The 27,158-nt window shown below is 40.2% G+C and overlaps 1 protein-coding gene across 1 annotated transcript in view; it reads left to right on the top strand.

Moving 5' to 3' along the window:
• ATG7 (autophagy related 7) overlaps positions 1-27,158 on the top strand; it is a 341,931-nt gene that overhangs the window by 145,319 nt on the left and 169,454 nt on the right. Inside the window, exon 17 of the mRNA XM_006872202.1 lies at positions 8,106-8,228. Coding sequence (XP_006872264.1) covers positions 8,106-8,228 — 123 coding nt within the window. The remainder of the gene's footprint in view (positions 1-8,105; positions 8,229-27,158) is intronic.

The raw sequence follows: 27,158 nt of genomic DNA, 5'->3' as shown, positions 1-27,158 counted from the left end.
GTGGATAGAGGTATGGGATCCAAACTGTGGATCTGCGCAGTCTGCGTAACAAACATCCTAAATTAGAGCCTCATACCAAAAGTCCTGGTGTGGCACTGTGGGTTAATGCACTGGACTACAAGGTCATTTTGAACCATAAAGTTGGTAGTTCAAGCTCACCAGCTGATCCTCAGAAACCCTATAGAGGTTTGCTATATAAGTCAGAACTGACTCCACACCACTTAACTTCATGTTTATCTTTCTTTTAAAATTAAAATATCATTCTCTTACTATAAAAGTCACTCTCTTAAAGCTTAAAATTCAGTGGGTTACAGTATATTTGGAGCCCTGGTGACACCTTGGTTAAAGTACTCAACTGTTGACCAAAAGGTCAATGGTTCAAACTCACCAGCAGCTTTGAGGAAGAAAGATGTAGCAGTTTGCATCTATACAGATAGCAGCTTTGGAAATGTTGTGAAGCAGTTCAGCTCCATCCTGTAGGATCATTGTGAGTTGGAACTGACTGGATGGCAAGAGGTTTGCTCTTAGTGGTGTGGTGCTGTAGGATAAGTACTAGACTGCTAACCGAACCCACCAGCTGCTCCTCAGAAACCCTTTACAGGGTCACAATGAGTCAGAACCAACTCAGTGGCACTTAACAACAACAACAGCATATTTAAAACCATCACCACTATCTGAATACAAAATATTCTCATTACCCCACTGGGTAAATGAGATCCCTGGTATTACATGTTGGTTTTAGAGGTTACTGCAGAGCTGGGGAAAGGTGTGAGAACAGGACATGTTAACATGCCACAAATCGGCGTGCTCTTTTCAGAGATTCCGTGGTTTGTGTTGAATAAATGTTCCACAGCATTTATGGGGGAGAGGGTTTGCAGACATTCTGGCTCCATTATTTTTGTTGCCATCACTACATGTCTTCTTGTGTTTTCTGTACTTACCAACTTCTGTCTGGTGATGTTAATTATATTTTAAATATAATAAATGCATAATGTTGTTGTTAAGTGCCATCAAGTTGGGTCCAAGTTATAGGGACCTGGTGTAGGGTTTCCAAGGAGCGGCTGTTGGATTTGAAGCACTAACTTTGTGCTTATACTACAGCACCAGACTGGGACTCCGTAACACCGCTGTAGCCCACTGTAAACCATTTTTGTTGTTGTTTTCTTCAGTGGTTGTAGTCATAAGACCTTATTCATGTCTCCATGAGCAGGAAGACAGGTGCTCAGCTGCAGCCCCAGTTTTGAGATGAGTCAACATCTCAGAGACATGTAGAATTCTGCCCAAGCTTACAGGACTACTCCCAGTTGTGTGCCAATTCCAAATTATGAGTTTTTCTTCTACTTTGTTGATTGATCCTAGTAGAATTCTGGTTTTGACAGGTGAAGATTACCAAGACGTAACATTATTTGATTCTTCTGAATACAGTTGTATGTTGTACCATTGTTGTTGTTGTGAAGTGCTGTCGAGTCGATTCCGACCCATAGCGACCCTCTAAAGGGTTTCCAAGGAGGAGCTAGTAAGCTTGAACCACCAACTTTGCAATTCGAATGACTTTGCAGTCTGTCGTATTAGCCCACAGCACCACACCAGGGCTTCCTACATTCACTTTAAATACTAAAGCATTGGAAATAAATTAACTCTATTTTAAAGCTATTTCATGTTTTGATTTGTAATCTCCCATATCCTCTTTATGACCCTTGTTCCATTTTGCATTTGGATGTTGCAGAATAATTGTACTATTCAGTGACTTTGGGCAAAGAACAAAAGACTTATCTGTTCTGTATTTTGGACTTGCCAGTAATTATCCTTATAATGCTATAGTTTTTGACATGTGATTACGTGTCTTGAACGCAGATCTGTCCAGTTTAAAGTTTGGTCTTATGAATTCTGCTTGTATCTAATAGAATATGTTAACAGTATCAGATTTGGTTACAATGATAGCAACATGTTTCCATATGAAGTTATTTTCTCATCCATTATCTGCGTTATATTAATTACATATACAGAAACAGAAGGGAAAAAAAAGTCACTGGGCATCTGGTTGATATTTGGGAATGCCATCAGCTCTGGGTCACTCTCAGCCCCTTTGTCAGCCCATGTGCCCTGGGGAGTGTGGTCAGAGAATACAAAAGGAAGAAAAGGTCAGGGGGTGACGTTCATCAGGAATGGCTTCTTGCAGGAGTTGATACTTAAGCTGAGTTTTGATGAAGTCAAGAACTTAGGGTAATGGGAAAGACAGGAGGCCGCTCCAGGAGATAGCACCAAGAGGGAAAGAGAAAAGGGCTGGAGCCTTCCCAGGGGAGGGTCTACTGGAGGGGCTTGGGGCAGTGGATGTGGGACAACAGTGTGTGTTATTAGGGCTGCTGAAATTAGAGCAGTTTTCTATTCTGTAATTTTTTTTTCCCTTAGTATGATGAGTGAAATCCCAGGATATCAAGAGACAAACCAGTCTTATTAGCATTGCTTCCAGCTCATTATCCAAACTGGGGATTCTGGAGTCACTCCCTCAGGAAGTGTCTCGGAAACAGAGGATTGGACCTTCATTGTGTAAAGGAAAGTCTTGCAGACAAGACTGGGCCAGTCTCCCTGAGAGGAAAGTGTTCTGATCCTCCTTGTGTGGATCCTCTGAGACAGAAGTGAAGGACCCTGGTGATTTCCACTCGTATCATCTGTTGCCATATTTGGGGCACTGGGAAAGTTTCCTCTAATCTTCTGAGAAATGTGTACACATGTATATTTTTAAATCATTGAGAACAACTAAGCATTATTTCTAAGCAAAAGAGACTTTAAACATGAGGTTTGTAGAAATTGCATGTGTTCTTCCACATTTGAAAATAGGTAGTTTTTTGTTTCTTTGAGATGGAGTGCCCAGTTCCTGGTGTCCCTAGTTTAAGAACAATAGTCTGAGGAGGCTTCAAAAAGTTCATGGAGAAGTAAAATTAAAAGACAGTGAAATTTTCCCACAAACTTTTTGAAGCTCCCCTCCCCCCCATGTTTTTGCAAATTTACAAATCCCTTCAGCTTCTTAAGAGAGGAAAACAATTATGTATGTAGTGTTGTCAGGAGATCTTAACACCCTGTGAAAGACATTTTCCAGAAAGTCGTCCATAACTGGAGAGTTACGGAGGGACTTAAATGTCTCGCTGAGTGTGTGGGTTTGATTAGGGAAACAGTAAGGAGTCACCAAGGATTCTCAGCAACGCAAAAAAAAAAAAAAGTGTTTTAAGGAGAGATTCGTCCATCTTTGTCCAAAGATACAGGTTCGTGTATGTCATGGATAAAACATGCCCAGCCTTACAAAACAGATAAACATGGGCAATCATGCCTATCAGGAAAGGATCCGTGCCTTACTCCAATAGAGTCATTGTTATGTCATTATTTATCAATCTAACCAACTCTCCCATGCCTGTAGAAGACGGGTAGGCTTCCAAAACTTCATGTATGTACAATTGTTGTTGTTGTTGTTCTTGTTATGTGCCGTGGAGTCGGTTCCACCTCATAGCAACCCTGGACAAAGTTTCCGAGGCTGGAAATCTTTACAGGAGCAGAAAGCCTCATCTTTCTCCCGCGGAACAGCTGGTAGCTTGTACAATTCTTAGGAGCATGTATTCTGTAAGTCACTTAAAACATGTGATTGCCTTCTATAGATTGATGGCATGTTGCAGTGCTAATATGCAGTGTGATAATATCTTTTTGTTTATTTTTCAGATAGTTTTGAACATATTTTTCCTGTTAAGAAGGTTAAGCTGTTTGAGGGGGAAACATTTTCCTGTGCCTTTATAAGCTGCTTATACTCATAACACAGATTAACTCCCCAGCACATAAAGAGAATTCTGGAAAACACTTGAGTGATTAAATATGCCCTGAGAGAATTCAGTTTTTCCACATATTTTTAAAGCCAGTGCTATTAATAATGGTTTAGCATTAAACTTTCTGTACGTTCTGGTGGGGGGTTGGATACATTTTTTTTCTATCCCGGTTGTTAGTTTTTCCACTGTCAGTCTTGCACCACTGTGAAATTATCTGTGGAAACATAGGCTTAAACATTTGAAAGCTTAATTAAGGTGGGAACAAAGTACACCTCTGGAATTACTCCAATTTTTCCCCCCAAAGTTTTTGTCTGTTTTTCAAAATAATTTCTTCTTTCATCTTACTAGAAGCCTAACAAAATGCAAGTATGTACTTAACTTAATGGTTCACTGAGAAGTAGGTAGTAACTAAACACCCACCATAGGATCAACACTGAACTGCTAACCACAGTAGCTATGAGGTCGTGAGTTCAAATCCACCAGCCACTCTCAGAAACCCTATGCAGAGTCGCTACGAGTCAGAATTTACTTGACAGCATACAACAACAACAACAAGCACATTTAGCATTTTAAAAAACATAATTTAATTTCCGTCTGTGTTTTTCTTGAGCTAGCATTCCAATTTGTAAGTAGTCTCTTTGTTAAGGAGCCAGTTATTTATTGCATGCCCACTGGTCCCATCATTGGGCTGTCAAAGTAACTTACTGTGGCTAATCAGCCCAAGTCTTGCTTGCCCCCTGAGGCATAACTCCCTCTGCTCCTCCAGTTCTTGGTTCCCTCCAGCCTGCAGTTGCAGTTCCTTCCTGCAAACCTGAGTCCCAGGCACAGCCCTTATTGCTACTCAGTGCTGTTGTTGTTAAGTACTGTGGAGTTGGTTCTGACTCATAGTGACCCTGCACAGGGTTTCTGAGGCTGTAAATCTTTATGGGAGCAGAATACCTCATCTTTCTCCTGTGGAACCGCTGGTAGTTTCGAACTGTCGACCTTGAGGTTAGAAGCCCAATTCATAACCACTATGCTACCAGAGTACCTTATTGCTACTCAGTAGGTCTTCAATTTTTTTCACTTCTTTCTCTGTTACCTTGATCCTGCCAGTCCCTAAGCTTAGATGGATCCATTTTTGCCTGCCTCCCATTATATATCTTTTCTGTCCTGAGCAGATACCTCGTGTCTTGTTAATTGCTGCCAAATCAGTCCAGATTCACAGTGACCCTGTATAGGGTTTCCGAGAAGAGGCTGGTGGGTTTGAACCACTATTTTTGCAGTTAGCAGTGCAGTGCCTATTCTAAAGCACCACACCAGGACCCCACCTCAGTACCTAGTACCCTTTGATGTGTTGCTGGCCAGCTTTCTCTCTCAAGTTGTCTGTATAGGTGCCTCAGACCACCACCAGTCTCCTAAGTCTCCAAGTTCCATCCCAGCCCATCTCTACCAGCAAATGCCTCAGCTCATCAGCCCCCAGTCCCCACCATTCAGGACAGAGCTCTACAGCATCTTTGCTTATCCATACCTTTGTACGTTTTGTCCCTGAGGAAGGGCTGTGTCCCTTCTTTGTAGCATCTCCTTTTCAACGTTCTTCAGAGTGTTTTCTTCTACCTCTGCTGAGACCTGTCTCCAGCAATGAAAAAAATAAAATAAAATTCTCTCTCCCCTTAGGTATTTCCCTTCCTGCACATGGAACACTAGACAAGGCTGGAGTCGGGTGGCCCCCACCCCAGGTGGCTTCAAACTTGTCATAGAGTTAATTCTGACTATTAGCACCTCTATATGTGTGGTTGTTGCTGTTGTTAAGCGTCATTGAGTCAGTTCCAACTCATAGTGACATAGGGCTTCCAAGGAGCAGCTGGTAGCTTTGAACCACTGACCTTGCGGTTAACAGCCCATTGCTTAGATTCTGGTGACGTCGTTTTCTTAAGTGCAGGCCTAGTGAAGCAGAGCAGGAGACCTGGGCATATTGCAAAACAGTTACTCCCTCACCAGATGTGGGAGTGGATTCTCTTCCAGTCCTCACAGTGAGAACCAAGTGGGGTTCCTGGAGGTAAAACTCTCCATCTACTCTCCACACTGAGCTTCTAGTAATCCATCAGCTACAGTGTCAACTTGCCTTCAATGCTAGTCCAACTCTGGCTGTCTGCTCCAGGTTGGCTGTGATTTTCTGTAGCCTGTGTGCCCTGAGACCTCATATCTCTGATGGATTGAAGCAGAGTTGTCTCTTGCCTGTTTGCTCAGCTTTCTGCTTCTTCTGAGGATGGGAGTGTCAATTTACAAGCTCTTTTACATGTCAGAATGGAAACTCAAATGTCCAAAATAAAATTCAGTGTTAATTCACTAAGTAATATGTACACTTGGTTTTTAAAATTCACGTAGTACAAAAAACTGTACAGTCAGTGTTTCCTTACGTTATATCAGTGGGTGTGTGCTCTTTTAGAAATATCGCATGCATAAACAAGTATATTGTTGTTGAGTGCCGTTCAGTTGGTTCCGACTCATAGTGATCCTGCATAGGGTTTGCAAGGAGCGACTCATCCAATTAATATATACTGCTTCTCACTTCTTTCGTTGAATGTTATGTTGATGAGAATTATCTTCATCATTGCATACAGTGGTAGTTTGTTCATCCTCATTGCTCTACTATATTCCATTGTATGACTAGACCGCAATTTGTTTATCCATTCTATTGTTGATGGGTACTTCAGTGGTTTCTGGCTTGCTGGATCCTGGGTTATGTAAATGGCCCATCTCTGAAGTGATTGTCTCATTTAGCATTCTCATGACAGTCCTGGGTGCCAGCACTTATTGTTTTCTGTCTTTTTCATTTTAGCTCTTCTGGTGAATGTACAACAGTATTACCTGGTATTTCCTTTTTTTTTTTTTTTTTCTGTCTCTCTGACCATATATAATATTGACTGCCTTTTCATATGTTTGTTGGCCACTTAGCCCGTTTTTGAAGTGCCTGTTGGCATTTGGTTTTCCATTTTAAAATTATTTTTTAGAGTGCGTTTGGCTAATGAGTATGGTTCATTTTCACATTCTTTTGTCCCCTTTCTAATTATCCCTTTAGTCCTGCCCCACCCCCACTCTTTTCCTACGTGTATTTTACCCCCCTAACAAGGGATCCCTGGTGTGATGCTGTAGGATCAGCACTGGACTGCAGACCACAAAGTGTCAGTTGCTCAAACCCACCAGCCACTCCTTGGCACGCTATACAGGTGTGCTCTGAGTTGGAACCAACTTGACTGAACTTAACAACAACAACAAATGAACTTTAGAATTACTAATGATAAATAGACTCTTTTAGACCCTTTAGTTAATTTGGTTTTGTTTTTTAACTTTTTATTATGATTTGAGTGAAAGTTTACAGACAAATTGATTTCCCATTCAATAATTCATGACATTTGTTTCTTAACATTGACTGCAATCTCCACGAAGTAACAGCACTCTTCCTATGTCTGCTGTTAACATTCATCCTTTCCTATGCATTCCTGCCTTCTGGGGTCTGTCCCAGGGTGAATGCTGCCTTTTGGATTTTGTTTGGCTGATATTTCTAAGGAACCTATCATTTGACTAGACATTCAGCCACGGGGGTGAGTTCAGTTCCAGGCTGGCAGGGTGTCTAAAGAGCACAGTGGATCTGGGATTTCACCCGTCTCCCTTAGATCAGTAAGTCTGTTCTTTTTTATAGTTTTGAATTTTGTTCACATATTTTCCCCACTCTCCTCAGGACCCTGTCTGGTGACCCCTTTCAAAGTGGTCAGCAGTGGTAGTCAGGCTAGTTCTTCTGGTCTCCGGGTGGTGGAAGCTGAGACCTTGGGACTTACTGTTTCCAGGTTTGATTGTCTTCACTCTTTGCTCCTGGCAGGGAGAGACCAGTAGTTTCAGCTTTTATGACCCCAGTTGCTACTCACCGGTGGATGTAGAACTCTGTCTCTCTGGACTGTGTTGTGCCAGCTTACCTTGGTGTCCCCATGACTCTGGTCCCAGGCCCAATGACTCCCTCCCTCTAGGTGTTTGTTTCTGGCTAAGTAGAACCTCTAGTGAATTTGCATGAAACACCTTATTTGGAAAAAAACTGGTAAGTGGATTAGAAGATGAGATTGTCATTTTTTCCCTAAGTAAAAAATAATCCCAAACTCCTCTAGTTTTTTGTCCACAAAATTGCATTTTCACCCTCATATTTGACTCCTATTTTAGCTTTATTTTGCTACAGTAATTTTTTGCCTATTAGAAGTGAAAAATTCTGAGTATACATTTAAAATCTATACCTCTTTTTTAAAAATACAAATAAATGTTTTACAGGTTCTTGATCAATATGAACGAGAAGGATTTAATTTCCTAGCGAAGGTGTTTAATTCTGCACATTCCTTCTTAGAAGACTTAACTGGTCTCACATTGCTACATCAAGAAACCCAAGCTGCTGAGGTAAGAACAAAACAAAGTTTCTGTGGTTGAGAACTAATGCGTCCAAAATCCGTTTAATATTTCGTTTTATGTGTAAGGTTGATATATGTGTATGATATTTTTTCCTTAGAGCAAATATTACTAAACAGGTCTTCCAGGTAGGTTATCAGAGAAGAAGGAGCCTACTGACATTGCTGGATGCTGATGCATGTGCATTGCTGTCCAGTAGGTACTTAGTGCGCCAAAACTGCTCAGAAGTCAAGTACAGGCTATTGATTTTCTAAGCACCTTCCGTTCTGGCTGGAGATTTGCATGTCTGTGACCATTGGAGAGTGGGATCTACTGTTCACATATCAAAATGCAAGGCAGTTAAGACATTGGACTCTGGCTATATTCTTCAGAAAGAGTATGCCTGGTTTTATTTCAGATTTTCATCAGTCTTCTTAGGCTGCTGAACCCCACCATGAGATGCCTTCCCCCGTCACAACTTGAGACACTTGTTCTGAACCATCAACCCTGAGGGAAGCATTGATGGGTCACAGCGAGCCGGGCCACTGCTTGGTTGCTTATTTTTACTGTGCCTTTAGTATGCTTTTGTTTGTCAGTTAGAATCTTTTGTGAACCATGTTTATTTGGGCTAAAGCATCATGCTGTTGGTATTTTTAAAGATTGAGTTTAAAAGGTATATTATTGGTTGTTGTGGTTTTGTTTTGTTTTTTTTCCAAATGTTCCTTGCTCTTAGAAAAGGAAATAACGTCGATGGTGGTGCTAATTCAGGTCACTTGACAAAATGGACAGTTTCTAGAAATGGATAGATGTTATTAGATCAACATCTTTTCCACTTGGTTGCTTGGATAAAGAAGGTGTTAGGAAAAACGTTGCCCATCATAGTGTTCTCACAAGCTGCCTAAGAAAATCCTTGATTGCTTATGTCCCAAGGAATGGAGTGCTTGCCATTTGTCTAGTTCATTGATAAACTCTCCCTGGGGCTGTGTGTCCTTTCCACCAGGGGTGTAGGGGAGGTCAGTGGATAGTGGCCAGGACCAATATTGGTTTTAGAAGAGTCAAGCTGGGATTGGGTGTCAAAAAAACATGTAGAATAACAGAAGCCTCTCCTTGGAGTTCTGAGTAGATTGGGGCTGAGATATTCAGATACACCAGGGATGCAAGGAAGGGTGCATCAGTAGCACTGGACTTAGAACCAAAACCTATTCTTTAACTTGCTTTAATATCCACTAGGTTTTCAACAGATGCAATCTTCTAATTAGGATCAAAAGTTAGAACCACAGGCTCTCTTACCTTCAGTTTCAGAAGATGAATGGAATCTCGACAGGACTTGAAGAGCTTGTCCGGGGTTATGATTGGGTTTCCAGTCAGGATTCAGGGCACGGCAGCCACCTTGTCAGTTGAGTGACACTGCACTGCCTAATGGTAAAGGAGAAATAATTCAGAGATTTTTTTTCAACCATGCAATCTTGACTGTTTAGCTGTGGGAATTTTTCCACCCAGCAAGAAATAATTCACATATTTCTCTTCAGTTGGCTAGATAATTGCAAGGTGAAATTTACCCCGTATTTCACTCTTTAAAACAGAGCAGGTGCTAGAATAATGGGCAGACTTAACCTGGTCTGTTTTATATTTTAGCCTTTTTAGAAACTCAGGAAGAGAAGGGGAAATTTAGGAGAGGAATAGTTATAACTAAACAGATGGGGCCAGGAGCATGGCTTCATCCAGAAATTTCAGTTTTCTTTTCAAGTTTTTCTTCCATTAAAGTACATTTATAGTTTTAGAATCATAAGCCACACATCAGATTTTAGATTAGAGGTGGTAAGTTGGTTGGCCTGTGAACCAGATTTGGCCTGCAGGTGTGTTTTGGTTGGCTTGCCCTATGTATTAAATTTTGAATTAAGCTAACATATTAAAATCATGAGTCGTATGTAGAAGTCTGAATTTCCCTACTTCTAAAGTTTCTTTGAAAAGTCACATTTGGCATCTCCAGGACTACATTTGTGACTAGCAGTGGTTAGTTGGAGCTGAGAAGCAAAATTTATGGATTGATAATATGCTTGATAATGTTCTTCAATTGATGGCTCTTACAGGTATTTGAGTTTCCAACCTATGTCTTAGAAATGGCTTTTTTTTTCCTTAAAAATTACTATATAGGATAAGGGTCCAAATAAAACGTTCACCAGAGTACCTCATAGCAACAAAAGTCATCATCTTAATCACATCATTTTATATTACTATAAAAAAAACTGTGTCTGTTTAAGTATAATAAACATTCACATTACAAATCCATATATCAGTGTAAAGATAGTATTGTTTTGGTTTATATACTTTATTCCCAGTATATTCACAAATGTTCTGCAATAAAAATTGAAAATTCCCCATTCTATCTTAAAAGGGCCCAACGTATTTATTTTAATAATGTAATCAAGAAACTCCATTAGTTCTCTTCTTAGGCTGTTTTTCGTTAATCAAAATTAGAATTTTAAAAGAGTCTACCAGATAATTATTTGTGATAGTAACATTGTGAACTCTGTATAAAAAATATATATTTGCACAATTATCTTTTTTAAAAAGTTACTGAACATCTTTTGAAAATGTAGATGCAGTTGCCGTGCAGTAACTGAATACAGAAGTTAATGAGATACTCTCCTGTCCTCAGACCTCAGACTCGTAGCCTAGAGTGGGAAGAGGAGTGTGAGCTCTGATATCATCAGAGGCTGTGTAAATAGCTACTGACCAAAAGGTTTGAGGTTCAAGTCCACCAAAAGGCAACTTGGAAGAAATGCCTAGTGATCTGCTTCCAGAAATTCAGCCCTAATAAGCCCTATGGAGTCTAGGTGAATTAGCATAGCGGGTCCATAAGGACAGTGTTCCCTTTTATTGAGTAGCCACTCGGGTCTTGAAAAGCTTGGGAGCTGCCATCTAAGATACAACTATTGCAAGTAATGTTACCAAACAAAATGTTTATAAATTGTTGAGGGGGAAACCAATTTGCTTTGTAAACATTCACCTACAGTTCTACGCTAGTACACATGGGATCACTGTGAGTCAGAGTTGATTTGAAGGCACTGCAGGGTAATGTGCTGGACCTCAATGTCAGTTTGAACCTCAAGGTCCACAGTTCAACACCCTTCAGCCACTCCTTGGAAACCCTATAGAGGGTAGCTATGGGTTGGAACCAACTCAACAGCACTTAACAACAAACAACAACTTGATTTTAATATCATCCTGCATGAGGGAGTAGAGATGTCAAAGAAAAGTTTATAGAGAAGGGAACAAACAGTTCAATTCATTTTAAAGGATGAGTGGGGGGTGGGTGTGTGCTGTGGAGTCAGTTCCACCTCATCGCGACCCTGAATAGGGTTTTTGAGGCTGTAAATCTTTACAGGAGCAGAAAGCCTCATCTTTATCTTGCAGAATGGCTGGTCATTTCAAACTGCTGACCTTGAGGTTAGCCCCCCAACTTGTAACCACTACACTACTAGAGCTCCTTTAAAGGATGAGTAGTCTATTTTTAAAAAAGAAAAGCTGGATTTGGTAGGCAAAGAGCAGGGAATGGGAAGCAAGTAGGAAGCCCAGGCGTTCTAATCGGAATAAAGGTTCTAGTATGCTACTCAGAGTCATGAACAATCTAATGTAACTGGAGCCAGAATTACCTGAAATCAAGATAATTTTTTTTAAAAGGCAATTTTGAGTTACAATTAATATACCATAAGATTCACCTGTTTACAGTATAAAATTCGTTGATTGGAATAGTCACAATGTTATGCAGCCATTGCTGCTATCTAAGTTCAGACCATTTTCATCACCCCAAGAAGAAACCCCATACTCCTAGCAGTGATTCTCCCTTCCTTCTGCCCCAGGCCGTGGCATCTCTTTAGTCTCTGTGTCAATGCTGGCTGCATGTCTGCTAGTGTTGATGCTATTAATTTTCCCATGTTGTATGACATTTGTGATCTAGCTTTTTTTTTGGATGGGGGAATGTGAAGCTGGTCCAACTAGAGATTATTGTTGTTATTAAGTGCCACTGAGTTGGTTCTGACTCATAGAGACCCTGTATAGGGTTTCCAAGGAGTGGTTGGTGAGCTTGAACCACCGACCTTGCAATTCAAACTGACCTTAAAGTCCAACACATCAACTCACAGCGCCATACCAGGAGTCCAACTAGAGACTAGAAATCCCTTTACTTTCATAGAAACATACACTAGGACTATGGACTGAGAATTACTTCCAAGACAGAATTATCCAGATTTAGTGAGAATGACTAATGCAACCCAATTATTTGTACCCATCACCCCTCCATCATCAAGTAACTAGTTGTTGTTGTTGTTGTTAGAACCGTCAAGTCTGTTCCAATTCACAGCAATCCTGTACAGCATTTCCAAGACTCTAAATCTTTGCAGGAGTAGAAAACCTCATCTTTCTCCCTCCGAGGGTCTGGTGTGCTCAAACTGCCGATCTTGTGGTTTGTAGTACACTGTTTATCCTACAGAGCCACAATGCTTGATTATAATTATTTTAGTCTAGGTTACTGATATAATCACAGTGCTCTTGAGATCCACAGAGAAATTACCAGGTGGGTTTTTATTGCAGGAGAGATCAAGGTACAAGGAACTGAGGACCAAGCATATGATGGTGAGCTTGTTTTTGGTAGTGGAGCTGTTGAGCTAAGGTAGTAGGTAAGTTGAAATATCTGGATAGCATTGGATTTCAAGCTTGGAGGAAAAGAAAGAACTGGTGATTTGGTTTAGCCAGACAGCAGAGAATTGTCATACTCTGTTTAGTGCGAAGGAGTCCTGGTGTGGTACGGTGGGTTAATGTTTTAGGCTGCAAAGTCAATTTGAACCTCAAGGCCAGTGGTTAAACCTCCCCAATTCCTCCTCGGAAACCCTATACAGGATCACCATGTGTCGGAACTGACTCAACAGCACTTAACAACAACAATTAAGTACAAGAGGAGAGACTACCGATAAAGTATGATAAAAGAATTAAATGAGAATTGTTTGTGCTTTATTAATTTCATTTCAAGTTATAGACTAAAATATTTAAAGCACCTCATAAATGTCATTTTTCTTTGGTAAGCTGAATTTCAAAAAGAAAAGACCTTGCAGCAGATTCTTATATACAACCCTGAAAATATGAGCAAAAAAGAGCAAATGGATTGGGTTATGTCAATCTCTAAATAGAACTTCATTAAAGGACTTCATCTAGACACAAGCTACAGAATGGGAGGCTATATTTGGATGTCATTGGTCATATATGAGTTTAATATCCATAATATATAAAGAACTCCTACAGCAAACAACAAATTTAAAAACAGGCTAAGGACTTCAATGTATGTTTCCCCCAATGGTCACTTGGCACATGAAATGGCACGCAGCGTCATTGCCCATTGTTATTGTTCGTTGCCATCAGGCCGATTCTGACTCCTGGCAGTCCCTGTGTGCAGAGCACAACTGCTCAGGGTTGTGGAGGCTCTGACCTTTTGACAGCAGATCTCTCTCTGGGCCTGTCTCTCAAGGAACCACTGTGTGCGATTGGAACAACCAGCCTCTTGGCAAGTGATAAGCTCTCAGGAAAATGCAAACCAAAGCTCAATAAGATATCACTTCACCCTGCTACAACCCACTACCACTGAGTTGAGTCCAACTCATAGTGACCCTGTGTAGGGTTTCTGAGACTGTAAATATGGGAGCAGAAAACATCATCTTTCTCCCACGGAGTGGCTTGTGGGTTTGAATTGCTGGCCTTGTAGTCCAGTGCTTCTCCTACAGCACCTATTTATCCAAAAAGAAAAGAAAAGACAGCTATTGGCAGGATGTGGAGAAACTGGAGCCTTCATACAGTGCTGGTGGGAACGTGAAATTGTGCAGCCTCTGTAGAAAACAGTGTAAGTGCTCCTCATGTGACCCAGCATCTCTGTTCCTGGGTGGATACCCAGAGTTGACAGCACAAGGACTCAAACGAATCCTCATGCATCAGTGTTCATTGCAGCACTATTTGCAGGAGACAAAAGATGAAAAACACTGAAGTGTCACCTGAAGCTCAGATAAATAAGCAAAAATAGTAAGGTAAAGAGTGACTTTACCTGAAGAATTTGGTCTGTGTTCCTGGTGCCAGAGGAAGTACCCTGTAAAGCGTTGGAATTTCCTGAATGATTGAAGTGCCTTTATCTATGAGGGCTCTAGACCACAGCTCTCTGAGCAGTGGAGGGGTGGGGGAAGACAGATCAAGGTCAGCCAGGTAGGAAATGATTCAGCCAACTATAGCTGCAGAATAAAATCCCAATAAAAACTCTGAACACTGAAACTTGGTGAGCTTCCTGGTTGGTGAAAGACACTGATGATCAGAATGGTTAACAGTCCAATGTTTATCCTAGAGCGCCACACCGAAAGAAGTTCTTTGGGACGTGGTCACTGCCCCCCATTGGAGACATTCCCAAGCCTCACCCTCTGTGTGTCTTTTCCTTGCTGGTTCTGATTTGTATCAAAATGCAGTTCTGCTGACCTTGACTACCCAGAGTAGGACAGAGCTCACAAGCAGAAGGGCACAGTTCTCCAGATTGCCAACTCTGCCCAGGACTTCAGAAACTAGCTGTGAACTTGGGAGTCCCGAGCACCTCTTCCCTTCCAAGCTGCTAGCTACAAATCTGGGGTTTGCATTACCCCCTTGAGTTGAGTTAGATAATTTTCTAGCACTCATAGAACCCAGAAAAATGGTATACTTACTATTACAGTTTTATTATCAGATGGATAAAAATCAGGACCAGTAAAGAAAAGACACATGCTATCATGTGGATGAACCGAGAAAACAGTTCTGAGTGAAGTAAGTCAGACACAAAAGGGCAAGTATTGTATGATCCCACTTATATGAACTATCCTGAATAAGGAAGTTCAAAACAGAAACTAGAGTAGAAACTGGAGGAGGAGGGAGTGAGCGATTTTGTTAATGGGTACAGAGTTTCTATTTGAGATGATGAAAAAATTTTAAGTGAATAATGATGATGGTTGCAAGCATTGTATATATAATTAATGTCACTGGGTTTTACCCTTCAAAAATGTTTAATATGTCAAATTTTGTTTTCTATATTTTACCGCAATTTAAAAAAAAGAGAACAAAAAATGCAGAACAAGAAGAGGGGTCATGGGCAGGCAGTCATCATATTCTTTTTCTATAGCAGTTCTGACGTTACTTTTGAGACTCTTAGTGAGAATGAGTTTGGATATGTGGAGATTGGTTCTGATTTCCTGTTGCTCCTAGATACCTATTCTTCCAGGTTGGAAACAAAAAAATATAATCTTAAAGACAATGAAGCACTTCAGATAGCAAAATTATGGAGCTGTGGAGCTGTTCCCCCAAATATTTTTTAAGCTGCTGAATTTGTTGAAGATAGGCTCAGTCTAAGCAAACCTGTGAATAACTTTATGATCTTTCCATAAAATTTGCTATGACTTGTCTTCTTAGGTTATTTCTTAGCCTGTGACTATTAGTGTTAGTTCACATGGACAAGGCTAAGGCAAAAAAGTCGTGCTGCAAAATCATAGAAACCTTTGTTAAACAAAAATATCAAAGCATGAAGCTATTGTATTGTTTTTCCACATCTCCTCCATCTAGGTCTAAACTCTTACGAAGGCAGTGTTTCCATCTCTGTAATACTTGCTCAAAGAATTCTGCACTCTACAATTTATACCACATCACAATGGTAGTTTTGGCATTCTTGAAGGATGTTCCTTTGAAATGTTCTTTGAATTTAGGGAATAGAAGGAAATCTGAAGGTGTAAGATCAAAGCTCTAGCGGGGGATGGTTAAGGTTTCCCAACATAAGTCTCATAAGACAGCTCTTGCTACCCTTGAAGAAAGAGCAGGTGTATTATTGTGATGGGAAACAATTCCTCGAAGCAATTTTGCTAGCCTTTTTCCCACTGATGCAGTTTTACATTTCCCTAAAACCTCTCCATTCTAAACCCTCCTGGTCATCCTATGTCTTTTGGTGATTCCTTTGGAATCCCAAAAACAGTCACCACAGCATTTTTTTTTTCAAGTTTTTATTGTGAATTGAGTGATAGTTTACATGGGGAAACACCCGTTTTACATTTATTGTATCATTGCAGTGATTACAATTTCCTCTGTGTGTCATCATTCAACAGTATTTGCTTCTATTCCTTCTGGTTTTTTGTTTTGGGGGGTGGTTTTGCTGGGGGCATTGTACACAAAAACACTTAGGAATATATAATCATTTAAACAACCAAAGGACACATTCTACAAGCCTGCCTCCTGGCCACCAGTGCCTGGCTGCCAGCACACAGCCTTTCTCTTTCCATGAGTCTGGAGTTCTCAGCTGCTCACTCTCTCTATGCCCTCATCTCTGTCTCCGTTTGTTTCTTTTTGTTTTTGTTTTTTAGTCACCACAACCTTTTGAAGTGCCCTCTCTGCCTTGAATCTAACTGGCCCAGCAGATCCTCTGTGAAGCTACTGGTTTTTGTGTTGTTTTTTTTTAAATAAGTTTTTATTGTTAGTTGAGTGGTAAGTGTACATGGGAGAACATTGGTTTTATAGTCATCCTTTCATTACAATGATTACAGTCTCCTCTGTGCATCATCATTCAACAGTATTTGTTCCTGATCCCTCTGGGGTTTTTTGGGGGGGGTGGGGTAGGGTAGGCTTATATGCAGAAACACTCAGGAATATATAATCATTTAAACAACCAAAGGACACAGTCTGCAAGCCTCTTTCCTGGCTGCTAGCACTCAGTCTTTCTCTTTCCATAAGTTTAGAGTCCTCAGCTGCCCTCTCTTTCCATCTCTGCCTCCATCTCTGGTGTCACTGTGAAGCTACTGTTTTGATTGGGCTTTTTACTGAAGGCACCCTAACAAGAGTAAGACAAGTGTACTACTGAGAGAACTTGTTTGCAGCCATCCACTAACTGCAGAGACATATTTAAACACCTTTTGTTTGGAATAAATTCATGCATGTATGAACTGGAATCCTAGTAGCAGCACTTTTTGACTAACCATAGTATTTATTTCATTCCATCCCTGAGCTCTGCATTGGACTGTAATAAATGCCAAATAATTTTCAGAGTCTGTCTAAACAGAGAAAAAGGGCAAATTCATCGGTAAGTTAATGAACAAACTGAATTGGCATGTTCTTAAGGAATTCAGATTCCCAAATCCCATCGTCCAACTTCCCTGAAATACTTGTTCTTGAAAGTTTGTAAGTTCCATCATTCCAGGATTCATTTTAAACAATGTTTCATTCTCTTGTCATACTATTATCAGTATTTAATACTGTGCCAGGCTGTCAGGCAGAGCGGTTTATCAGTATGATTTGCATTTTCTAAGTTTTTTCTAAACAGAACATTCTGGAGAATAGGGAAATAACGAATGATGATTTGAAAAGAAAGTTTGGTGCCAAGTGTAACATAGGATGTAAAATCATTAAACTGCTGGCAGAAATGAACAGGATTGAGTTGATGCATTGATTCTGAATTAAAATTCAGGTTCTGACTCACCTACTACAGAATTCAGAATTCTGGAAAACTAAATGCCCATTTCTTTCATAGCATGACCGTCATATGAAAAATATTATGGTGTGTGATATGACTGCATGGGCATGGCAATTTATTGCTCAGCAAAGTCAATAACAGAATTAACAAGTGGTTCTGCTGGGGCTTGTGAACTTACACTACCTTTTTTGGCCTCTCCCCCTCACAGCTGCTTTTGATTTTGTTCCTGGGGATCTTTTTTGTTGTTGTTTTGTTTTGTACTTAACAACAGTCTGATATTTATGTTCAGCTTCATCAAGAGCCTCCGATGACAGATCTGCCTGTGGAGGCCAGTAGAAGCTGTGGGAAACCCCTACGTCAGCACTCAGACCTGTGTCCAGTGGGGAGGAGCCCCTCTGGGGACTGGCGGAGCCTGCTCATGAAGCCAGTTCTTCTTTCCCCAAAGTCTCCTGCTAGGTCCCTTCCAACCTGTTCTGGCTCACCAGGGGACTGTGCCCTGCCTTGATTTTTCCTTATGAAACAGTTCCTCAAGACCCAGCTTCTCTCCTAAGCAAGGGGGTCCTGGAGTTGTGAGATGCAGAAACAGCAGGCAGAAAGCCATTTCGTTCTTAGTTTGGAAGCTAGAGCCTGGTTTTGAGATGAGGGTTGGCAGTATTCCATTTAGCTAGCTTTTTAAAATATGTCCCTTTTATTTGTTGTCAGAGTTATCTGCAGGGACTGGAGATGTTGAGATAAGTTGATATTCCAGAAGAATCCAATTGGAGAGTAGACAGTGGAGTCGATTGCCAGCCCTTCAGAAGAGGAATCCTGGATGGTTTCATCCCTTTAGAGGTCTCTGGGAGAGAGAGTGAGGGGAAACCAGAAATGATAAGCAGAATAAAAAGAACTCATAGTAAGAAATGGAGTCCTGGTGTGGCACTGTGGGTTAATGCACCAGATTGCAAAACCGTTTGAACTGCAAGGTCAGTGGTGCAAGCTCACCAGCTGCTCCTCGGAAACCCTATAAAAGGTTGCTATGGGTCGGAACCTACTTGATGGCACTTCACAACAACAACATAAGAAATAGAACCTGGGAACTTAGATAGCCCTACATTTTAATCCTTATCCTGCTGGTGTCCTTGTGAGAACTGCAACGTTTGGTGTATCCATTTCCTTACATAAAACAAGGGGATCCAATCATATGTGAAATTCCTTTTAGCTGTAATAATTCAGTGGTTTTGATTCAAATATACAAGGTATGACAAGGAAGTTTAAAAACTGGCCGATGTTTATACAAATCTGTTTTAAAATATATCCAAGTGATTTGATTATCTTTTATAAACAATTCTTGCATGTTCTTTGCTATCTATTACATCTAGCTGCCATTGTTAAAAAAAATTTTGGGATACTTTCTTTTGAGATTTATATTTACTTGAGTCTCAATAGAACATTTCTCATAACTTTGTATTGATTGGTGTGTGTGTGTAGAGTTCTACAGAAATCCCAAATGGTATAATCCAACTCAATTTATTCTCCAGATCTGGTGCCCAGGGTTTTCGTCTTCATCATAAACTCAAGCCTGTCTTTAACCATAATTGAGTATGTTTATAAGGTGTGCCTTTGTCTCTTAGTAAGGATCCCTTGTAGTGCAGAAGCTAAGCGCTCAACTGCGCCTGGAATGACATCTGTATAATTGCTAAATGGGAAACTAGTTTGTGCTGTAAACTTTCATCTATACCAAAGTCATGTTTTTTTTGAGTGCTCAACTGCTGACCGAAAAGGTGAGCATTGTAACTCTACCAGCAGCTCTGTGGGAGAAAAGAGCTAGCAGTCCACTCCCATAGAGAGGAAGCCCCAGCCCACTGGTGTTCAGTCAACTCTGACTTATTAGCAATCCTGTAGAATGGAGTGTTTCCAGGAACGTGTGTCTCCAGTCCTGAGAACCTTTACGGGGACAGATAGCCTCATCATTCTCATGCAGAGCAATTGGTGGGCTTGAATCACCAACTTTGCAGTTAGTAGTCCGGTGCCTAACCCAGTGCACCACCAGGACTCCATTCATAATAATTACAGCTTAGGAAACCCTCTGAGGCAGTTCTACTCTGTCCTGTAGGGTTGCTGTGAGTCAGAACCAACTCAATAGCACACAACTACCTCATAGCACAGAGTCAAACGAGAAGCTTCCAAAGTACCCCCCTGTTTTCAAATTTGTGACGATATCCTTAGAATGTTGAACTGTATCATCTGAGTGGTTTCTATCAATATTAGCCAGGTTACGCTGTAGCAGTCATAGAATCTATGAGTAGCCTGAATCCTGGTCTGGTGAACATTCCAGGTTCAAATCTTGGCTCCAGCATGGGACTGGGGCTGCTTGTGTTCTCCAGTAGAGCTTGTGCCACATGGACCACGTGCAGCCAGCCACTCTGCCTGGGACCTTGGCTTGTTTATGTAACTTCATCAGACTTCAGGTTTTTATTTGTAGAACAAGACTTAATAATTCCAACTCTACATATTTACAATGAGCGTTAAACAAGGAAGCACCTTACAAAAGGGAAAAAAAAAGTAGGTAAATTGGACTACATCCAAATTTAAAACTTTGTGTTTCTAGGGTGCTAGCAAGAAAGTGAAGACAACACACAGAAGGAAGACAATAGGTTTTTTTTGCAAAGTATGCATCTGATAGACTGATTTCCAGAATGCATAAGGAACTCACAAAACTCAACAATAAATGACAAATAACCCAATTAAAATGTTAGCAACAGATTTGAGTAGACATTTCTCCAAAGAAGATACGCACATGGCCAATAAAATAAACACATGAAAAAATGCTTGACATCATTAGCCATCAGGGAAATGCAAATCAAAACCACAACAAGATACCACCGCACACCCACTAGGAAGACTAAAATGAAAAAGGCAGGGAAAACCAAGTATTCTAGAAGCTGTGGAGAATTAAACCCTCATACACTGGCAGTGGGAATGCAAAATAGTGTAGTGCTGAAAGCCATGGAAGAGCTCACTTCAGATGGGTATCGTGTATGCTATGTGAATTACATCTCAATAAAGCACGCACATTGTCCTTAGGCACAGAGCTAGGACTGTCGGTGCTCTCCTCCAGTGTGATCTCTCTGTGTGATAGGCCGCCAGCTCATTATGTGTAGGAAGGAGTTGTGTATACATTATGTCGGTGGCTGTCATTTCTGGTGTTCAAGTAGTGGCCGCTACTCAGCTCACGTAACCTTTTCTTGCTCCGTGGATAAACCCACTGGCATCAACTTGATTGCAGCTCATAGTGACTCTGTCAGACAGAGTAGAACTGCTCCATAGGGTTTCTGAAACTGTAGATCTTTTGTTGTTATTATTAAGTACTGTTGAGTCCGTTTTGACTCATAGCGACCCTGCATAGGGTTTCAAACAAGGAGTGGCTGGTGAGTTTGAACTGCTGACATTTTGGTCAACAGTCCAGTACTTATCCTACAGTGCTACACCAGGACTTAACAGGACTTTACAGAGTGGCTGGTAGGTTTGAACTACCAGCCTTGTGGTTTGTTCTTAATCCACTGTGCCGCCAGGACTCCTTTGTACTGTGGATAAAAAACCCACTGGCAGCAAGTCGATTCCAACACATAGTGACCTTGTAAAAGGTTTCCAAGACTGTACATTTTTACAATAGTAGACAGCCTCATCTTTCCCCCTCAGAGGGGCTCCTGTGCTGATGCTTTTTAACATAGATGGTCAAATATCAAGTTAGATAGATGAGACTCTTGCCAGCTGCCTCCCTTGGACACTCTCTGAGAGGAGAGAGAAAGGTAAAAACACTAGACATCATAGAAGAAGAATTTAGAAAAAGACAAGAGAAGAAAATGTTGGGGTATCTTTGTCAGGTCAACCAGGTGCTTAGAAGACCTAAATCTTAGCCTGAGTCTGAATTTCAAATACTCCCTTTTCACTAAGTATTTGATCTCCCTCCCATTTTGTTTTTGAACATTTTAAAAATATATAGAAAAGTTAGAAGAATAGTATAATGAATAGCCATAGAATGCCTGATTTCAACAGTTACCATTTGCCACACGGGATCTCTCCTTCTTTCTCCCTTTCTCCTCTTTCTTCCTCTCTCCCTCCCCAACACTAACACACACATATACATATTCACATTTGCTGAACCATTTAGAAGAAAGTTCCAAAAAATAATGAAACCTCACCCTAGGAAAATCATGAAACAACAAACAATAGTTCTATAACTTCACCTAAAGTCAAATAATATGCAAATTTCCCCGGTCCTTCACAGGATTTCATTGGTACCTCTTAAACTATGGTTATTTTTCCCTCAAATTGGTAACTATATACTTAAAGTGCATTTGTTATAATTAACTTCAGTACAGATCAATTGGTATATAAACATAAACATAATATTAAGCTCTCTGATGCCCTAAACTGGGGAGATGGGAGTACCCTATTAGGCAATAGGCCCCAGAGGTTCTGCAGCACCAGGCGAGACTCCTCCCAGTGAATTGATCCTCTGGGCATCCCCTGGCTCCCTGGTTTGATGGGAGCAGCTGTACTGCACTAAGATAGCCAACCAGCCCCTAGCAATGTTCCCTGACCCCCAACTGACCCAGGGTCTCTAGTAACTGAAGCTTTTCAGGAAGTAGGCATGTAACTGTAAAGCCTGTTTTTGGTGTTAAAGCAAAACAAAACAGAAATAAGTCATTTCAGACTTGAGAAGATTATATTGACTAGCTAAACGATCAGTTTTCTTTCTTTTTTTTATGTCTGACTCCTGTTGTCTTAGTGGAATGGAATACTGGTTAGTTTGCTGGATTAGAAACTCTGCTGGTCTTTAATTATAGACAGTAAGATAAAGGGAGTGCATTTTGTTGAGTTGGCGAGGTTTTTAATGGTACAGTCTGCACAAGAGAAAGTGTAAGCTGAAAGGAATTCCTGGAGACTGGGGGTGAGAGCCATGCAGGGCCAGTCAGCATGGAGGGTCTGAGGAAGGGGTCTTGCAGTTTGCTCTGTTGCCACTACTCTGGGGTCATGTTTTTACAGCTGATTCTTCTCCCTTGTACACATAAGAGCTGCTATGTGTTGGATTTGGGAGGTTTCCATATTGTGATACTGTAAACTTAAATTGACTCCTGGTTCTGAAATTTTAGTTTTGATCCATATTGCTTCTCAGTTAGCTGTGGGAGAGCAAGGAGGGAAAAGAACGCGAAATATCTAAGATGTGAATTGTTTAAAATGTTGTCTACATTTTACCATGACTTCTCTCAGTCAACAAATATATTGATCCCTGGCTCTGTTCAGTGTGGTGGGGGAATGAAACAAGTAATTACAAGGTCAGTCATATTGGGATAGCTGAGGAGTTACACTGGAGAAGGAGCAGAGGCTATGGGGTATTGACTATGCAGAGATTTGAACCCAAGTTCTGCAAGGATTCAGGAGCCTGCAAGCTTTTGGAGATACAGAAATAGAGCTTCAGACAAGAGTTAACTTCTCAGCTGGGCCTTAAAGCTTGAACTCCCAAGTGTAGTATAGGAGGACAAGAGAAGGTGTACCTAGTACACCTGTGGTATGGAACATCCAAGACCTCTGGTGAAAAGTACTGAGAAAAATGTAGCAATTAATGTTGGTGACACTATTTTAGTTTTCATGGCACTAATGCCCTTAGTCTTTGGGTGCCCACATCAATCTCATAAGGTGACTGTTACCACATTTTACAAATTAGGATGCCAAGGCTCAGAGGAGTGAAGTCCATTAAGCAAACTGGACGTTATTAAATTTAGCTATGCCTAGCATTTATCTACATCTTGGGGTTTATGATTTAAGAGAGTGGCTTTTAAAAGTTCATGGAAAATTAATAAATTACAGGGTAACCTTAAGAAAATTAATACACCTGCATATCAAAATTTTAAAAAGAGAGAAACTGAAAGATTTAGTAAATACTAACACAAAAGAAAACCCACAAACAAAATGAACTCAATGCAGAAATTACATGGAATAAAGAAACCAGCAGCACCACAAAAAACACACACAGCAAAATGACAGCAATCAATTCATACCTATCAAAATAATAATATCACTGCATATAAATGAATTAAATGCTCCAGTCAAAGACAGAGCAAAATGAAGACGAAAACAGGGTTTTCAGTACAATGTTTACAAGAGACATCAAAAAGTTAGATGGAGTGGCTGGTGAGTTTGAACTGCTGACATTTTGGCTAACAGTCCCGTACTTATCCTACAGTGGAGACAGCCTAAATGCCCATCAGTAGAATGATTGAACAAACTTCGGTACGTGCACACAAAGAAATACTATGCAACGTTGAAGAATAACAATGAATCTGTGAAACCCCTCAAAACATGGATGAACCTGGAGAACATTATACTGACTGAAATTAGTCAATCACAAAAGGACAAATATTGAATGAGACCAATGTAAAAAGTTAAGAAAAGGTTTTCTTGGTAAAAGAAACAATTTTATCTCTCTCTCTCTCTCTCTCTCTCTCTCTCCTTAACTTAAGATAATTGTGTTTTTCCTAACTTAATCCCCCTTGGCAGAGGCCATACCTTTATGCTTTGTTGTCATTGTTGGTAAGTGCTTTGAGTAATTTCTGACTCATAGAAACTCTGTAAAGGATTTCCAAAGAGTGTCTGGTGGGTTTGAACTATCAACCTTGTGGCTAGCAGTCCAATGCTTATCCTAACTGTACCACACCAGGACTGTGAATACTGCTTAGCATTTTATTTAAAAGAAAGAAACTTGACTTTAAAAAGGTTTCTAAACAATAATTGATTCTTATCTAGAAATAAACCCACACATCCATGGTCAGCTGATTTTGGATTCAGTATTTGTGAATTTTCCTACTTGCTAAACTGTATTTATAGCAAGCTTCTAGAGCCAATAGAGACATTCAGCAGATTTAGCGTACAAGGTTGTTGTTATGTGCTGTGTTAACAGCAACAAAAACAACAGTTGGGTTTCTAAACATTAGCAATGAGAAATCTTAGGAAAACTGGGCAACTATTCCATTTAAAATAGTATTTAAGAGAATAAAACACCGAGGAATAAATTTAAGCAGGAATGTGAAAGATTTATACAAGAAAAATTATAAAGCATTGCTGAAAGAGATTAAAGAAGACTTAAATAAATGGAAAGATATTTTTTTGTTCACGGATTGGAAAACTTAATGTTGTTAAGATGAAAGTACTATCCAAAGCAATCTATAGATTCATCACTATCTTGATCCAAATTCCAACAGCCTTGGAATAACAGTCTTCAACTTTATTTAGAATAATGGATTATCATCCATCTCTATGACCCTGACACCAAAAGAACGAGATGGTGTGTGGCTACCACCACTAGTAACTGCTCTGAAAGGGATCACATTAGAAGTCATGCATAGAGTGGAGGGAAATGTAAAACAAAACTCAGAATCATAAAGCAAACAGGATTACTGATCAGGTAGAGAGAGATTAGTGGAACCCTGAGACTATGGCCCTTGGTTACCTGTCAGGCATAGAACTGAACTCACCCTTATGGTTCAGTTTTCAGCCAAGCAATCGATAAGTCTGTAGGAGAGACAACAACACTAGTGAGGTCAGCCTTGAGCATCCATATGGGATCAAATTGACAACAGCAACTCCGAAGATTAGATAGGAAATTTAGGGGCAATGATTTTATGTTAATGGGGAAGAACAACTCAGAAAAGGATCACAAGAGAAAAACGTAAGCAGTGTCATTGAATGGTGCATGTAGAAATTGTTGAATTGCTGTATGTTCTGCCATGTATAGTCTCAATAGCAAAAATGAAATAAAGCATCAACAATGAAATAAAAATAATTTGTTTATAACCACAAAATCAATTCGCATGCATTTTTGCAATCGTTTGGAGATAGATGTACAGAGTGACCGAAGTTTGAGTTTCCTGATATGCATATTCCCAGCTGAGGTGAAACCAGGTGATGCTCTTCCTTCTATTTCAGCACTCATACTAGTGTTGTTTTCCTGGTCTGTGTAGTGCCATGTTTGTGCATTGCTCTGCTTTCTGTTGGGGGCTTTGTTCTCAAATGGCCCCAAACATAGTGCTGAAGTGTTCTCTAGTGTTCCTAAGTGCAAGAAAGTTGTGAGGTACCCTACGGGGAAATTTGAGTGTCAGATAAGCTTCATTCAGGCATGGGTTAGAGTGCTGTTGGCAAATGTCAATAAATCAACAATATAAATTTTAAAAGGTTATGATTTGATCAGTTGATTAAAATGTTGTGGCCAGTGGCTCAAAGGAGCCTAACTAGGTATTTTCCTCTGAAACCATGGGTCAGGATTTGCTAATTCAGAATTTGTGGTGACTTATAGAACGTGCCTATCATGAATAATGAGAATCATCTATTCCATTTTCATAAAAGATAAATTATTCTTTTGAGTGTAGGGAGGAGGAGTAAGGAATAAGTTAGAGCTAGGACTATGACTAGGTCTAGTCTAGGTCTAGGACTTGTCTTATTGTTAGGTTTATGGTTAGGGTTGGTGGTGATGGTGGTGGTGTGCCCATGGAGACAGTTCCAACTCATGGCGACCCTGCATAGGGTTTCCAAGGCAGTAAGTCTTTACAGGAGCACAAAGCTGCTTTTTCTACCATGTAACCGCTAGCATTTCAAACGGCTGACCTTGAAATTAGCAGCCCAACTCATAACCATTACGCTATCAGAGCTAGTGTTAGCGTTAGGGGTAAGGGTTGGGTTAGGGCTAAGAGTAACTCTTGGTCTCATTTTTAGGGTAACAATTAGGTTTATTTTTTTTTATTTTTTTTTTTTTCATTTTTCTTGAAATCTATTTGTTTCCTCTTTATATGGAAGTTCTGTAACAACATTATTTCCTCTAGTAACTTATGAAATTTTGTTGTTAATTGTTATAACTGTATACCTGATGCTCTGTTTTCAATCTTATAGATCTATTTTACCTTGAATGCTTTGATATCTGGGTTGTGAGTCCTGGTATGGCACTGTAGGATAAGCCTTGAATTGCTGGCCATAAGGTCGGCAGTTCAAACCTACCAGCCACTCCTCAGAAACCCATATACAGGGTCTCTAAGAGTCAGAACCGACTCCACAGCAATTAACAATAACATATCTGGGTTGAATTCTAGGTGATATTGTCATGTATGTTACTCTCAAGTTGTTCTCTGCTATTGTTGGTTCTATGTCCTTTAGTATTTTTTCTAAAGTTGGTTTGGTTTTTACAAATTCTTTTAATTTCTGCTTATCTGAAAATGACCTAATTTCTAAAATTGACCTAATTTCACTGTATTTGGTGGACAATTTTGTTCAATATATAATTCTTTTTTTTTTCTTAAATGTTTTATTGTGAATTATGTGATAGTTTACTTGGGAGAACATTAGTTTTACATGATGCAAGGAGGGGATTGTAACCATGGCAATGAGACGATATAAGATATATGATACAA

This window comes from Chrysochloris asiatica, unplaced genomic scaffold, assembly GCF_000296735.1.
Source record: "Chrysochloris asiatica unplaced genomic scaffold, ChrAsi1.0 scaffold00186, whole genome shotgun sequence".
Lineage (NCBI taxonomy): Eukaryota > Metazoa > Chordata > Mammalia > Afrosoricida > Chrysochloridae > Chrysochloris > Chrysochloris asiatica.
Note: the sequence above shows the minus strand (reverse complement) of the source record. Positions and strands in the feature narration are given on the sequence as shown.